Below are 16,505 nucleotides of genomic sequence, written 5' to 3' on the forward strand. Positions count from 1 at the left end.
AGAAAGTTAGAATTGAATTTCCCAATGTAAACACCTTAATAAATAATGTAAAAAAAGTATTTCTGAAAGCACCACTACGTGTACAGGTATATAGGGAGATGCTTCCCGATATTCCTTTACCACCAGAACCAGTATTAACCAGATGGGGAACTTGGCTTAAAAGTGCTATATTTTTATCTGAACACTACGACGACATCAAAAGCGTTATTTCAAGTTTTGATCCGACTTGTACCGCTATTGATAACTGTCAAAATATTTTTAAAGAAAAGTCTATTAAAAATCAATTGTTGTATATAAAATCGAATTTCGATATCATTGAAAGTTCAATTACAAAATTAGAGGCTCAAAATTTATGTCTTCACAATAGTATGTCTATTGTTGATTCGGTTAAACAGAAAATAACAAATCTGAATGGGGAAATTGGAGTAAAAATTAAAGATAAACTTGATGACGTTTTAAACAAAAATGAGGGTTTCACTTTATTGCGTTCAATAAATAATATAATCAATTTTGGAAACTTCGATGAAAATATTAATATGGATCCGTCTCTAATAGCAAAGTTTAAATATGCCCCAATTACATCTTGTGACGTTGAGAGATCTTTTTCTGCCTATAAACAAATATTAACAGATAGAAGACATAATATTAGTTTAGAAAATATGAATCAATATATGATTATTTATTGTAACAATAAAAATATGTAAATTTGTTTTATTGTACTCTTTTTATAATATTAGTTTATAAAATATGAATCAATATTGTAACAATAAAAATATGTACATTTATTTTATTGTACTCTTATTTATCTTGTGGTCAAAATAAAATATTTTGCCGTTTTATTTGTCACAAAACCTGAAGTTAAAAAAATATATTAAGAAATAATAATACAATTTGGTTTAAATTCAAACCTATTTATTTATTTTTATTATTTTTTATTTATTTATGTATTTAACGTAAACCATAAAATTATTCATATAAAAATAAGTGCATATATAAATGCATATTTGCATGTTAATTGTGCATATTCAGCTTGTTTTAAAATGCATATTGCATGCATATTTTAGACATTTTTTAGTGCATATTTTCCAGTCTCTAGTCATAATAAATATATTATCATGTCAAACCAATCAAATACACTGCTCAAAATGATCAAATCTTACTAAGACTCATATCAGTTTTTTAGGAACCAGCTGTACCTCCTCTTGATATTACAAAAAAATAAAAATTCAAAAAATTTAATAATATTTCCCCCTTTACTACTATAGTTCTTTTATAAACCATACCACCTTAATTAGATATTCTTTGTATCACATGATCATCTCTCTCAATTCCGTTGAACCATACCCTTTAATACAGTCCACCTATTCTGAGATTATTTTAAAAATTTCGCATATCTAGATAAACGCCTTAATTGTACAAGTTGATCTATTCAGATTTTTTAATAAAAATACAAGTGAAAAAATAAATATGTATATTTCTAAACGAAAAGTATAAATTACTAACTTTTAAATAAATATTATTATAAATTAGTAAATTAAAAAACAACTTTAAAGCTGCCATATTATTTTTTAATTTTAGCCATATTTAACTTAAGACCTTTTACTCCTAAACCCTTAACTGCAAATATACTGCCAGCATCCGGTTCTTCCTTTAATTGCTCTTTGTTAAGTCTAAGACGGGATGTCGACACGAACAAGGTTTCGAAGTTATTTCCACCCCATATAACCGACGTAATGTATGTGGCGGGCATCTTTATTTTACGGATTATTTCTCCTGTTACGGGATTGACCTGGAGTACCTAAAATGGGATATTGCATTTAATAATGAATTTCATGTTTCTTTATTTTGGGAAAATGTAATTTAATACATTCCTCCTTCGTGGAAGGGGAACACTAGGATGAGAAAACTGATGGCAAAAAAAATGCGACTCGTAAAAGGACAAATATTTTTTTACATATTTATTTACGGAATTATATATTATTATATTCTTATTATTTGATATAATCCAGGAAATAAAACTGAAAAAATGGCACAACCTAGCAATTCTTTCGTCCAGTATCGATTTGTACAAAAATTTGGGATTAAGTATGATAAAATTGATCCAAATAATGGCATAACCCAGACATCCAAAGTGAAAGTTATCCTCCAACACCAAATTGTTCTATATGGTCCACATAATGTTCAGAAAAAAGGGAGAGGAGGGAGAAATCGGTAAATTCGTAGTTTTTCACGTTTTTCGTCAATATTTCTAAAACTATGCGGTTTAGCATGAACCACCTTCTATACAAAAATGTTCCAAATTAAATTTTAAATAAAAAAGGTCCCATGCATAATCCTTCTAAAATGAACGGCGTCGAAGTTACGGAGGTAGTATAATGTAATTGGTCCAAAAAAACGCCTCACCCAGACATCCAAAGTAAAAGTTCTCCTCCAACATTAAATTGTTCTATATGGTCTATTACCAGAGCACGGCAGTTCTCGCCAGTGGCGCACACCCAAACCCCCCTACATGCCAAACTATATATAGACGAAATTTTCGATTTTCTAAATCTGACTGAATTGAAAATTGGGTCAACTCCCATCTTAAAGCTCAGGAAAAGACTCACCCATTCATATGGCAACCATCCATTTTTCTCCAAGGGTGTGGATTTTACGGCCCTTCCTATTTAGGATCTTTTTCGTTCTCGTCCTTAAAGTCCGGCCTTTACGGCTTCTGATATTATTGATCATTAACTTTCCAACGCATGTTTAATTTTGAAAATCGGTTATACCATTCACAAAATTACCGAGCTCAGAAATATGACTCAATTTTTATTTAAAAAAGGGAAAATGTTTGTGGATATATATGTATGTATGCGTGTGGAAAAGCTAAACCCATTTGAATTTTTTTTCTGTGTTTGAAGAGGGGTCAGGGCCGATTGAGAACCGGTGTAGTTTGTGACTTTTGACCACCCATAAGCCAGCTATAGGTCTTGGTAGGTACAAAACGGCATATTTTTTGGGAGTATAGATCTTCGGTTCAAGAAGAGACAGGAGAACAGTAAATACACCAAATCAATAGCGTTGAGTTAAGCTTTCAAATGTTGTTTAAGCCGTCAGGTTCAGACATACACACGGCTCAGTATAGCCGAAAAACTGAAAAACTAAACTTTGAAAATTTTGGTTTTTCGACAATTACTCAAAATTTCATCCTACGACTTGCGCCAATAACTGAGCGTTTGTAGAAGGACTCTAGACGGATCTAACGGTTATACCTCTATAGGCTTCATAAGTATGATCAAATCTATTTCTTATGGGAAAAACGGTTTCTCAAGCTCAATAATTCCTGTAATAGCTTCAGTTATCATACTTGACCTTAGATGCATCAGATACTACTGGTCAATACGTTTTAAACTCATGTTTACTGATCAAAATCGGTTAAGTCGTTTAGAACTTATTAAGCTACAAAAGTATAATCCAATTAACGATTATTCCCGAAATGGTTTATGTAGTTGTAGTGGTGACGACGCCAAATTTGATTTGGCAACGGGCAATCCGACTTCATTTACCGGACATCTCAATATATTTTTTTTCAATCTATTTCGAATAGAAAAAATCTAGTGTACATTCGATGGACACTAGATCATTTGGGAGATAATACAACAAAGGTGACCATTTATAAAGCTTAACGTGTAATATAGGAACATTGCATTCAACTTCATACATTTAATTTGTAATTATTGAAAAAAAATCTTCTGTGTAAAAGGTATATTTATTTAAGACCCCAATAAGGGGCTACGTTAAAAAACAGAACGTTTTCGCTCTAAAGAGAGCATCATCAGTGTTCTAAGCAAGCTCTACATGCTAAGCCACCAAAAACACTTGGGTTAAAACCCTTAAAATGCCGACCAAATCTCTTACATTGGCGTATTCTATATGGCGATGGGTGAAATTTAAACAAGATATACCTCAAAGCATCATATGACTATACCACGTGCATGTGGGTGGTTGAGTTGATTTCTCTGTCTTCACAAAGAGAAAGGTAAAAGCCAACCTCATATGATGCTTTGGGGTATATCTTGTGTAAATTTCACCCATCGCCAGGGTTTAATATATAATACGCCAATGTAAGAATTTTGGTCGGCATTTTAAGGGTTTTAACCCATGTATTTTTGGTGGCTTAGCATGTAGAGCTTGCTTAGAACACTGATAATGCTCTCTTTAGAGGGAAAACGTTCTGTTTTTTTTAATGTAGACCAGGGCCGGACTGGCTCATAAAAAAGGCGCCAACCCAAATTATAAAAAGGGCGCCAGCCCAAATTCTAAAAAGGCGCCAACCTAATATCTAAACAATGGCGCCAGACCTCCCTCTTAAGCTTTGACATCAAACTTTTTTGAAATCCTAAAAGTGTAAAGTAAATAAATATTACTAATTTTAATTTAAATCCATAAAATAATTCACTATTTTTATTGAGAATAGTAAATTATATTAAGATTCCACAAAAATATAGCTTCAGTTTCCCAGTATCCGTTTTACTCTGCTACACTCTTTGATACTCTCTGAAGACTCCAAAACAATTTTCGAAAAGTGTGAGTAATTTTCACTTGCTAATACAAAATAATCTATTGGTTCAAAAACATTTAACAAAAATCATGATGATTTGTATTCGATAGAAGTCGTCTTTTGAATTTTTTCAAATTATTTACTTAATTCCATATAGCATAAGAGTAAACCCCGATAAAAAATCCGCAACCAAACACGATGTCAAGCGATCCGTGCCTAAGTGGTGAATGGCCTAACGTCAGACGGTCGCAAACGGAGCTCTCGGAGAACTGGTGAAACTCCTTTGTAATTCAAGCCTTAGCGTTGGCAAGGGCGCACTGCCTCGCCAGACAGTATAATTTGCCCCTACTCGTAGGAACTATATGGATAAGTATTTAATCATGCAGGAAAAAGAGATACAACAAAACGAAGGGATAATGGAGTGAGTCACCAGTGATGGTGCAGCTGGAACAAGCTTTGAATGAGATGATAAGGTGTCCATTGTAGTAAAGGGAACAAAGGGAAAGTACTCAGCGAAGAGGAAGGAAGAGACAATGATCTTCGGAAGAAGATCTGTTGGAATATCTCCAGTCAGGGGTAGCGACCTGATCAAGACGGATCTTCCAGAGGAGACAACCTTGCAAAGGAGCTCCTCACTTGGGGAAAAACACCTAGAGACTTAGAGAGAAGGAGGAGAGCTCGGACATAACGGCCTTGGTAAGAGCAATGGAGAAACTTACCAGCGTTACAAATAATTTAGTGAAACTAATGTCCGACCAAACAAACATTAAGGTCGAGATCAGGAATGAGGTACAAAACCTTAAGAGACTCACCGAAGACATGGAGGTTACTTTCAGACAAGTCGCTCTCGGCAGCACTAAGAAACGAAATAGAATAGTGTAGGAAATCGGTGAGGAAAGAACGACTAGGGAGACTGTACGAGTGTCCACACAGATGGATTTCGACGAGTTCTTCCCCGAAAATCTTAGCGAAGGACAGATAAAAATGATCGCAACGGTCCTGAACTCGGGGGAAAGGGGCTTTGAAAAAATAAAGGACATTATAAAGTCGAATTGGAAGAGGATCACTATAAGGTCGTTAAACCGGGAAAAGGGAATAAACTTGCAGGCGACTTAGTAGTGGTCATGGAACATGGACTTTTCGGTGAGGAAGAAAGGTTCCACGAACTGAGAAGTGAAAAACATGAACTGGGAATATGTGCAGGAGGTGCAAACACACGAGAACTAAGGAAACCGTCATACTATTTTCATGGTCCCCCGTAGAAACAAGGGTGACGGAAATGGACGGGGACGAGAGACTACTGGCAATTATTTATAAATTGAGGGAAGTCATAGAGACCAGAGAGGCATACCTAAGAGTAGTGGGGGCTACAGAGGTAGCAACCTCAGGAAGCTCCTGCAACTCACCTTTATGGGTGTGGACCTCCACCTCGCGCTGGAGGAGTATAAACTCGGGGAAAGGAGAGTGGAAGCGTAGGTGATCGTGAAGGGAGGCAGAAAATCCTACGCCGAGTTGCTCAAGCAAATCAAGGGTAGCGTAGATACGAGGAAGAAGGGGATTAGCGTTAAAAGCACTAAAGAAGGCATAAGAGGGGACCTCATCCTCGAAGTGACAGGAAAAGAATAGACCGAGCGCCTGAGAAAGACTATCGTGGCCCGCACGGAGGGAAACGCAGTAGAGGTTGTCCGGGGCTATCAGGTCCAGGTGTACCTATTTGATATAGACGGAGGAGTCCCAAGGTAGAAATCCTGAGACAAGTTCGGAGGTATACCTGCAGCAGGGAGCCTGACGACGTCAAACTTGTCTGTATAAGGGAAATAAAGAACACAAAATGTCACGGTTGGACTGACACGTATCGCAGCCAAGAAGGCACTGGAAAGAGAACATATACCTATTGACTGGAACTCGTGCAAGATACGAGAGGGACTGCGTGTCCAGGGGTGCTTTAGATGCATGCACTTCAGGCATTGTAAAACGAACTGCAAGAGAGAAAACAGGGAGGACTCCTACTGCAGATGTGGTAAGGAGGGGGCACCAGTCACGAGAGTACAGTAGTGAGACGACTTTTTCCCTCACTTTTAAATAATCCGGTCACAGTGCCGACAGCTTACAGTGCCCGCTGTGTAAAAAAACTGATCCTGGAAAGCGGTGCCTCAAGAGACACCCTGCCACAAGCGATGAGAAAAGGGTGGGTGAAAACACCTAGGACCAGGAATCAGACAGCGTATGGGTAAGTAAGTTGGAAAGATAAGAACCGTCTAATACGCAGTTCCTTTAAATAAATGTGGGAAGGGCGAGGGCCGCTCACGTCGTTGCAGAGGCACTCGCAAGTACTTTCGCGTATAAATATCCGTTATTTGATAAACAGCGGAAATTGATACCATCGAAAGGTGCCCCATCGTAAAAATGGTCTTCTAAGGCGCCGCTCGTTGCATCTAAGCTATTTTTTATAATAAAAACAACGGAAATTGATACCCACGAAAGGCGCCCGAATCATAAAAATAGTCTTCGAGGGCGTCGCGTGTCGCATCTAAGCTACTTAGTATAATATTTAGAAACAGCGGATATTGACCCTACGAAAGACGCCTGAATCGTAAAATGGTCTTTGAGGGCACTGCGCGTCGCATCTAAGCTATTTCATTATCTGATACCTGATACAAGTTGTATTTTATTGTACCCATTGGCTTCATTATTTAGGAGTTTGGGACACAACAGTCCTGCATGTATAATGTAGTTTTGGAGCACTGAAAACCACACCTGTATATTTTAGTCCAAGTGTGGGATGCAGCACTCCTTGTATCAGATAATCAAATAGCTTAGATGCGACGCGCAGCGCCCTCGAAGAACATTTTTTGATTTGGGCGCCTTCCATTGGTATAAATATCCGTTATTTAATAAACAGTGGAAATTGATACCCACGAAAGGTGCACCAATCGTAAAAATGGTCTTAGAGGGCGCCGCTCGTTGCATCTAAGCTATTTTTCTAATAAAAACAGCGGAAATTGATACCCACGAAAGGCGCCCGAATCACAAACATAGTCTTCGAGGGCGCCGCATCTAAGCTATTTATTACAATAGAAACAGCGGATATTAAACCTACGCAAGGCGCCCGAATAGTAAAAATGGTCTTCGAGGGCGCCGCATATCGTATCTAAGCTATTTGATTATCTGATATCTAGTATTTTGTTGTACCCACTGGCTTTCTTATGTAGGTTTATGGTGCGTCTTCGGTACCAAACGGCGAAATCAGAAGCAAGTAAAAACATTTCTTAGGGGAATGATAGCTGCATCATTTTTGTGTAAAGGTTAAAAAAAAATTTTTTTCAGCGTTTAATTTTTTTAATGGATAGATACTAACCAAGGCAAAAGGCGCACCGGCCCGCGGGCCGGTGGGCCGGCGGCCCAGTCCGCGCCTGATGTAGACCTTTATTGGGGTTTTAAATAAATATACCTTTTACACAGAAGATCTTTTTCTTAAATTTTTGTAATTAATGGTACACAGCCAGCTACAGGAAATTTTTGTTTATGGATTTTAATTTATAAATAACTTTGAAAAACTCCTGATACAAGAATATAAAACCGCTAAACGCCGTAAAAATGAGTGGCGCATACAATATTCCAGCTATAGGCCATTCCACGAACATACGTCTGTTTTGGATTATTTCGACAACAAATATTTTCCTGTGTAACATAGGAAGTACGAAAGTAAATGGCGCTAATAATTATTCTAATAAACAACAATGTAATTTGCAATTTACTTTTGTTCTTCTTATTTTGCACAGTAAAATATTCGTTGTCGAAGTAATCCAAAACAGGCGTATGTTCGTGGAATGGCCCATACAAAAGATCTGATATGAATATTACGTAACGCGAAAATGTATTTTCATTTTGATGCAAAACAAAATTCTAGTTTTATTTTAAAAGATTTCTCCATAATATTTGCTAAATTTGAAGTAAACGTGCCACAAAAGATTTTCAAAATTTAAACTGTATCAAAGTTACTCTTTTGTGGAGCGTTTTACTTCAAATTTAGCAAATATTATGGAGAAATATTTTAAAATAAAACTAGAATTTTGTTTTGCATCAAAATGAAAATACATTTTCGCGCCAGGTAATATTCATATCAGATCTTTTGTAGCTGGAATATTGTATGCGCCACTCATTTTTACGGCGTTTAGCGGTTTTATATTCTTGTATAATGTTCAGTAAAAAGTTACATAGATTTGAGCGTCCGGTTTGGAGGGGAGATGAGAGAGAAGTCGGTAAATTAGTAGTTTTTTAAAATTTTTCGTTAATAGTTCTAAAACTATGCTTTGGCGTAAACAATGTTCTATACAAAAATATTCTACATAAAATTTAAAACAAAAAAGCTCCTATACATAAATGTTATAAAATCAACGGTTCCAGAGAGTTACGGAGGGTGAAAAGTGGAGGTTTTCGATACTTTTTATATTATTTGGACAATTGATGATGATTTTGGGTCCTGAGGTTAAAATTTCTTCAAGGACTTATCACTAACATACCATCGGTCACTGAAATAGCAAATTTTATTTACAAAAAAATATCGTTCATCAGCAATAATACTATAAATTGCCCAAAAAATATAAAAAGTATCGAAAACCTCCACTTTTCACCCACCGTAACTCTGGAACCGTTGATTTTATAACAATTATGTATTGGACTTTTTTGTTTTAAATTTTATATAGAAAATTTGAGTATAGAACATAATTTACGCTAAAGCATAATAGTTTTAGAAATATTGACGAAAAACGTAAAACAACTACTAATTTACCGACTTCAACCCCATCTCTCCCCCCCCCCCCCAAACCGGACGCTCAAATTGGTGTAACTTTTTGCTGAACAATATGTGGACCATATGGAACAATTTTGTGTTGGAGGAAAACTTTTACTTTAAATGTCTGAGTTAGGTCTTTTTCTGGACGAATTATAATATATAATCTCCGTAACTTTGGAACCGTTCATTTTAGAAGGTCTATGCGTAGGGCCTTTTTTATTTCAAATTTTATGTAGAATATTTTTGTATAGAAGGTTGTTCATGCTAAACTTCATAGTTTTAGAAATATTGACGAAAATCCCAAAAAACTACGAATTAAACGATTTCTCTCCCCTCTCCCTCCCAAACCCGACGCTCAAAATGGTGTGACTTTTTTCTGAACATTATGTGGACCATATAGAACAATTTGGTTTGGGAGGATAACTTTCACTTTGGATGTCTGGGTTTGGGTTTAGTTATACCATACTAATTAGGCTCATTTCACTCTCTAGTTCATTTTCGATATTGAGCCGTTGTACGATTTTGGTTTTTAAGGGTGAAATCTACCCCTCATTTTAAAAAATATAAAATAACATTTTAAACTTTAATATGATCAACATTTGGTTTTTATTAGTTACATAATATTTGTTTTTTGCTTTAGGATATAATATCATAATATTATGTCAACCCTTAAAACTACCCTTGTGGAGCTATATATAAACAATGTTGTATTTATCCTAAAAGAATGATTACGGCTTGCATCAATTTACATAAAAATTTGGGATTAGGGTCATCTCATCCTCTACTTCATATTCTATATCATGCTCAAGGGAGTTGATTATTTTTAAGGGTGCAAACTACCTCTTATTGTCAAAAATTATATAAAAACATTGTAAACTTTAACGTGGGTAAAATTTGGTTTCGATTGGTTAAATAGTAATTGTTTTATGGATTAGAATATATCATAATATTTCAACTTTTAAAAACCACCCTTAAAACATTGCAGCTTTATATTATTTATTTATTAAGCGCAACAGGCCTTGTAGGTCTAGGGCTAAAATGTTTACATTTCTGATTACATAAATAATATAGTAAATAACTTAATATAACTTACATAACTTATAAATTTTATTTAAATACACTTCAGTCTTTTTATACACTCCTTCACAACCTCTCTCCATCTCCTTCTGTCCAATGCTAGTTCTTTCCATCTCTCAATGTTACTTTTCTTCAAGTCTTCATATACACTGTCCTTCCATCTTTTCCTTGGCCTGCCTTTCCTCCTCTTTTGTATTGGTCTTCGTGAAAGTACCATTTTTGGCATTCGTTTACTTCCCATTCTCTCTATGTGCCCCAAGTATCGTATTCTCTGTGCTTTGATCGTCGTCGTAATCGTTGGCTCTTGATACAGTTCTTCCAATTCTTTATTGGTTCTTCTTCTCCACTGACCTTCTATTTTCACACCTCCATATATTGCTCTTTGCATTTTTCTCTCCCATCTTTCTAACAGTCTGTTTCTGACTTTTTGAGCACCCATGTTTCGCTTGCGTATGTTACTGTAGGTCTGATAACAGTCTTATAAATTCTTATTTTTGTTTTTCTTGATACGTATTTGGATTTCAATAATGTGCGTAATGCTCCATATTTTTTATTTCCTTTAGCTATTCTTGCCTTTATCTCCCATTCTTCATGACCATTTTCATCTATTTTGGCTCCCAGGTAAATAATTTCTTTGGCTCTTTTAAACGAGTATGTTTTTTCTCCATCTATTTGTACTATGATGTTATTCTCTTTTTCTTTTTGGATCTCTCCCATTATCATATATTTTGTCTTTTCTTCATTTATTTTAAGTCCGAATTTTTTGGCTTCTGTTATTATGTTTTTCATTAACTTTTGTAGTTTTTTTTTGCTTGTTACTAATAGCGTCAGATCATCTGCAAATGCTATGCATTGATGGCCGTTTTTAAATATCGTTTCTTGCATGTTTATTCTGCTTTCCCTGATTATTCCTTCCAATGTTAGATTGAATGCCATTGTTGATAGTGGGTCTCCTTGTCGTAATCCTTCCTTGGTTTCAAACTTTTTGGATGTATACCCTTTCCAAGCTATTTCGTTTGTTGTGTTTTCCATCGTCATCTTTATCATCCTGACAATTTTACTTGGTATCCCCAATTCTTTCATCAGTTCGTACATCTGCTGTCTATTTACTGTGTCGTAAGCTTGCTTAAAGTCTATGAACAAAGCATATAGTACTGTTTTATGTTCGTAACAGGTAGTCTGTATTTCTTTTAAGGCAAATATTTGGTCAGTCGTTGATCTGTTGTTTCTAAAACCTGCCTGGTATTCCCCCAGTATTTTTTCCGAATAATGACTTAGCCTTTTTCTTATACTTTGTGCCAAGATTTTGTAAACTGTTTCTAATAGTGCGATGCCTCTGTAGTTTTCGCATCGCATTCTATCACCTTTTTTATGTATAGGGCATATTCTTGCTATGGTCCACTCTTCTGGCATTTTTTCTACTTCCCATATTCTTTTTATCAGGTCATATATCTCTTTCTGTAGTCTTTTCCCTTCTGATTTTATCATTTCGGCCGATATTTCTGTTATTCCTGGGCTTTTGTTATTTTTCAAGCTCTTTATTTCGTTCTTTATTTCTTGTTCTGTGGCTATTTCTATTGCTATCTGATCATCTTCAATTTCATGGTTTGTTTCCTTTTGTACTTCGCTCTTATTTAGCAGTTCTGTGAAATAGTTTTGCCAGTTTTCCATTATTTTTTCAGGCTCATTTAGCAACATCCCTTTATCATCTCTCATATATGGGTTGTTTTTTTGATATCCTCTTTCCATTTTTTTTGCTTCCTGGTAGAATGATCTTATTTCTTTTTTTTGAAATTTTTCTTCTATTTCTTTCAGTTTGTTCTCGTTGCATTTTCTCTTTTTGCTTCTACATTTTCTTTTCATGATTTTTCTCAATTCTCTGTATTCTTCTCTAGTGCTTTCTTCGTCATTTGTGAGATTTTTGAGTCTTACTTTTCTTATTGCTTCTGCTACTTCTTGACATTCTTCATCATACCAATCTTTTGTTTTGTGTTTTCTTTTGGTTTTCGCTAGGATTGCTTTACTTGTGTCCAAGATTGCTTCTTTGATATTTTGCCATTGTTTGTCTGGGCTTGACGTTTCTTTTTCCCTGATTAGTCTGTTGGTTATTCCCTGTTCATACTTCTTCTGTGTGTTGTTATCTTTTAGTAGTCCTATGTTAAATTGTTTTCCAATTTTTTCTGTTGTTTTATTGTTTCGCTTTATGTTATGCTCGATTTTATATTCTGCTCTCACCAGGTAGTGGTCAGAGTTACAGTCCGCTCCTCTCATGCTCTTTACATTTATTACATTGTTTGCATGCTTCTTCTCTATTAAAATATGGTCTATCTGATTTACTGTCTTCTTATCAGGGGAAATCCACGTTCCTTTATATATATCTTTTCGGCGTAATTGTGTGCTTCGTATCACCATTTGCCTTTCTGTTGCAAAGCCTATTATTCTTTGGCCATTATCGTTCGACACCTCATGCTTACTATATTTCCCTATTATGTGTTCGTATATATTCTCTCTTCCTACGTTGGCGTTGCAGTCTCCCATTATTATTTTGATGTCAAACCCTGGTAATTTATCATATTCTCTTTCCAATTGCTCGTAGAATTCATCTTTTTCTTCTTCTGTGGCATCTTCAATCGGCGCGTGTACATTTATTATACTTATGTTTCGTTTGTCCCCTTTTAATCTTATTGTGCATAGTCTATCTGATATTGGTTGGAATGCCATTACTCTTTCCTTCCATTTTCGCTTTATTATAAAACCTGTTCCTAACCTTCTGGTTTCTCCCCCGCTTTTAAAAAATACCACGTCTTCTATTTCTACTATTTCTGTTTCCAATTGTTTTGTCTCTTGTAAAGCTATTATTTCTACATTATATCTTTTAATTTCTCTAATTAATTCTTTGAGTTTTCCTGTTTCGTATGTGCCTCTTACATTCCATGTACCCAAGTTGACTTTAGTTTTCTTTTTGTTATCTTTACTTATTGCCTTGTCCATTGCCTCGTCGTTTCCGTCTTATTTATCTCTGTTGCAAACTGTATCTTGCCATTTTTCGGCTTTTCTTTTTTATTGCTGTCTTGATTTGTTTTATTTCCATAGTTCGTAATCCTATTCTTTGCATTTTTCGTCGTCATTTGTTTCCTTTCATTGCTATTGCTTAGTTTTTTGCTTTGGTCTCTACCACCAACGTTTGGTTCATTCCATCCCAGCGCCATATTTCATGATCGGCATATATTTTCTTATACCCTACTTTCACTTTTCTCCCTTCCTTTCTTAGTTCTTGCGCTTTTTGTCTGACACGTTTCTGTACAATTCTGTCGTTCTTTGATAGGTCATCGTTGATATAAACTAGACCTTCTTCTCGATTTCTCAATTTGGTTTTGTTTCGCATGATTTTTCTTTTATCTTCTTCCTTTTCAAGCTCAACCAGACAAATTTTTTCTCCTAACTTCAGAGCCTTCTCTATTTGTACATCTACTTCTAATTCTGTCTGCATAAAATTTTTCATTGCATGTTTTAGGATATCTGGCCCATTTGTATATATTTTCAATCCCTGTATAATTATATTTTTCCGCCTTTTTTGATTTTCTAAACTTTCAAGCCGTTCTTTTATTTGATAAACTGCCTGTTTTAGTTTCGTGTTTTCTTCTCTTAATGTTACATTCTCCTGGCGTAGCTCTCTTATTTCATCTCTATATTCTTTCTGCTCTCTACGCATCTCGCTAAGTTCTCTTGATTGTTCCTCGATTTTTAGACTTACTCCTGCCATCATTTCCATAATTTTTTGTATATTCTCCTCCATTTTCTCCTTTCTGTAGGAGGGAGATCTGCTTATTTTTCGACTTTTGTTAAAAGCCCGTTCCAATTCTTCCTCTTTTCTCTTCTTGTCGTTTTCGTCTGTCGTGGTACCGTCACTTTCTGTTCGAAATAATAGCTCTTCGTATTTTTTATCTTCTCTACTCATTACAACTGGTTCGTTTTACTGCGATAAAGGTCTCGTTCGGACTATCTCCGCGGAAACTTAACCTTTCTCAGTGTAGCGTCTTACTTTTTTTTTTTTTGATAAAATTATATTGAGCAGTATATACTATTTCGCTCCTCCCTACTTACAGGACTTCCCTGTCGACTTGGCAACACCGCGTTCCAATCAAACAAGAATCCACTTCGAATATCGTAATATCGATGACGTTTTATTTGTTTATGTGTTACGCTTACCTTTGATTTTTGCCAATTTGGAGCACAATTTCAATATTTAGTTTATTATTTTTCGTTCAGCGCGAAGATTACTCACTTAACTTCACACTTTATGCGTTTGCTGTAATTGATTTACTCTGCATTTCGCGAAAAACGGGTTTAATGCAGGAGCAAAATACAATTATTATTCACACACTCAGCGCAACGTTGCCACCACGTTGATTTATATTATAACTTCTATTAAAGTTCTATTAAATTACTTATTAAGTAATTTAATAAAACTATACAGAAAAAAAATAGAATTAAAGAAGTACAAAAACAAGACTATGTAAATTAAATTCCGCAATTTAGTTTTTAAGTGGAGTGAGTTTAAAAGGATCGAATAAGGGGGTGTTTGCTCGTAAATACAGGTTCTAAACAACTATATCTTGCTAACTATTCACTGTAAAGACAAACTATGAACAGGGAAATTTCAGTTATGTATTAAAAAAGCTACAATTTAGTAATCTTTATCTTGCTATAAACAGCTATATCTTACTAACTGTTCACTACGAAGAAAACCTATGAACAGAGAAATTTTAGTTGTTAAAAAAGTTCAATTTAGTAATGTATCATTTTTTTCGTATCTCCAGTATTTTCGGAGATATTTTGAAGAAAACGGTGAAAAATACTAAATTGCAAAAATTAAATTTACCTTTAAACTCAAATTTTCCTAAAATTAAGCCTTTTAAATGGGTAAAACTTCTTGGACGTATTGATATATACATAAAAAGAATTGGAGAAGGGTGAAGATTAATTTTTAATTAACACTAGAAGCACCAACATTTTTACATACCTAGAAGCACCGGAGCGGTCAAGATGACGGGTATTAGAATTTTCTATCACCAGTCCTTTTCGTATCCTTTTTTACTTAAATAAAAGCCTATATTGAATTAATACCAACTAATAAAAGACATATTTAGTTAACTTCTTCTTCTTCTTATGCAATCTACTAATGGATGTTCGCGATCACGTTTGACCATTTTTCTCTATCCCTTGCAGTATGTATTAGGTCTCCTATGTTTTTTAGTCCTGTCCATTGTTTGACATTACGGAGCCATGACATTTTCTTCCTGCCCACTCCACTTCTTCCTTCGATCTTTCCTTCAATTAAGGTTTGCAGAAACTGGTATTTTCTTTCATTTCTAATTAGGTGCCCCAGGTATGCCGTTTTTCTCTGTTTAATTGTGCACATCAGTTGTCGTTCTGTACCAATTCTTCTCAGGATTTCTTCATTTGTTATTCTTGCGGTCCAGGGAACTTTACGGATTCGTCGACAGATCCACATCTCAAATGCCTCTAGCTTATTCATTGTGTTTATTTTTAAAGTCCATCCTTTCATGCCATATAGGAGCACCGACCATATATAGCATTTTGTGAATCTTATTCTTAGGTTTAGGTCAAAGTCAGAGTTCGTAAAGACATTTCTGAATTTCATGAATGCACTTCTGGCTCTTTCTATCCCACATTTAATTTCCATATCCGACATCCAGTCTTCACATAGCCAGGTTCCCAGGTACTTAAACTTTCTTACGCGCTCTACATCTTGGACGTTATATGCTAGTCTTGAATTTTGATGTTGACATAATTGACGGCTGATTATAAGGAACTTCGTCTTTTTTATGTTGATGCTAAGTCCCATGTTCTCGCTATGCTCTCCAATTTTATTAAGAAGGTTTTGGAGGTATTCTATATTGTCTGCTATTAAAACCGAGTCATCCGCATATCGTATATTATTGACCCAGGTACCATTTACTTTGATGCCGCTTTCGCATTCCTCAAGAGCTTCCTGGAAGATACTTTCTGAATATAGATTGAACAGTAGTAGGGAGAGAATGCATCCCTGTTTTACACCTCTGAGAA

The 16,505-nt window shown here is 35.3% G+C and overlaps 1 protein-coding gene across 1 annotated transcript in view; it reads right to left on the reverse strand.

The window, feature by feature from the left end:
- Positions 1-1,454: 1,454 nt before the first annotated feature.
- LOC126889873 (regucalcin-like) overlaps positions 1,455-16,505 on the reverse strand; it is an 89,911-nt gene continuing 74,860 nt past the window's right edge. Inside the window, exon 6 of the mRNA XM_050658557.1 lies at positions 1,455-1,798. Within this exon, the coding sequence (XP_050514514.1) occupies positions 1,562-1,798 (237 nt within the window). The 3' untranslated portion in view covers positions 1,455-1,561. The remainder of the gene's footprint in view (positions 1,799-16,505) is intronic.

The sequence above is a fragment of the Diabrotica virgifera genome, chromosome 8, assembly GCF_917563875.1.
Source record: "Diabrotica virgifera virgifera chromosome 8, PGI_DIABVI_V3a".
NCBI classification, from domain to species: Eukaryota; Metazoa; Arthropoda; class Insecta; order Coleoptera; family Chrysomelidae; genus Diabrotica; species Diabrotica virgifera.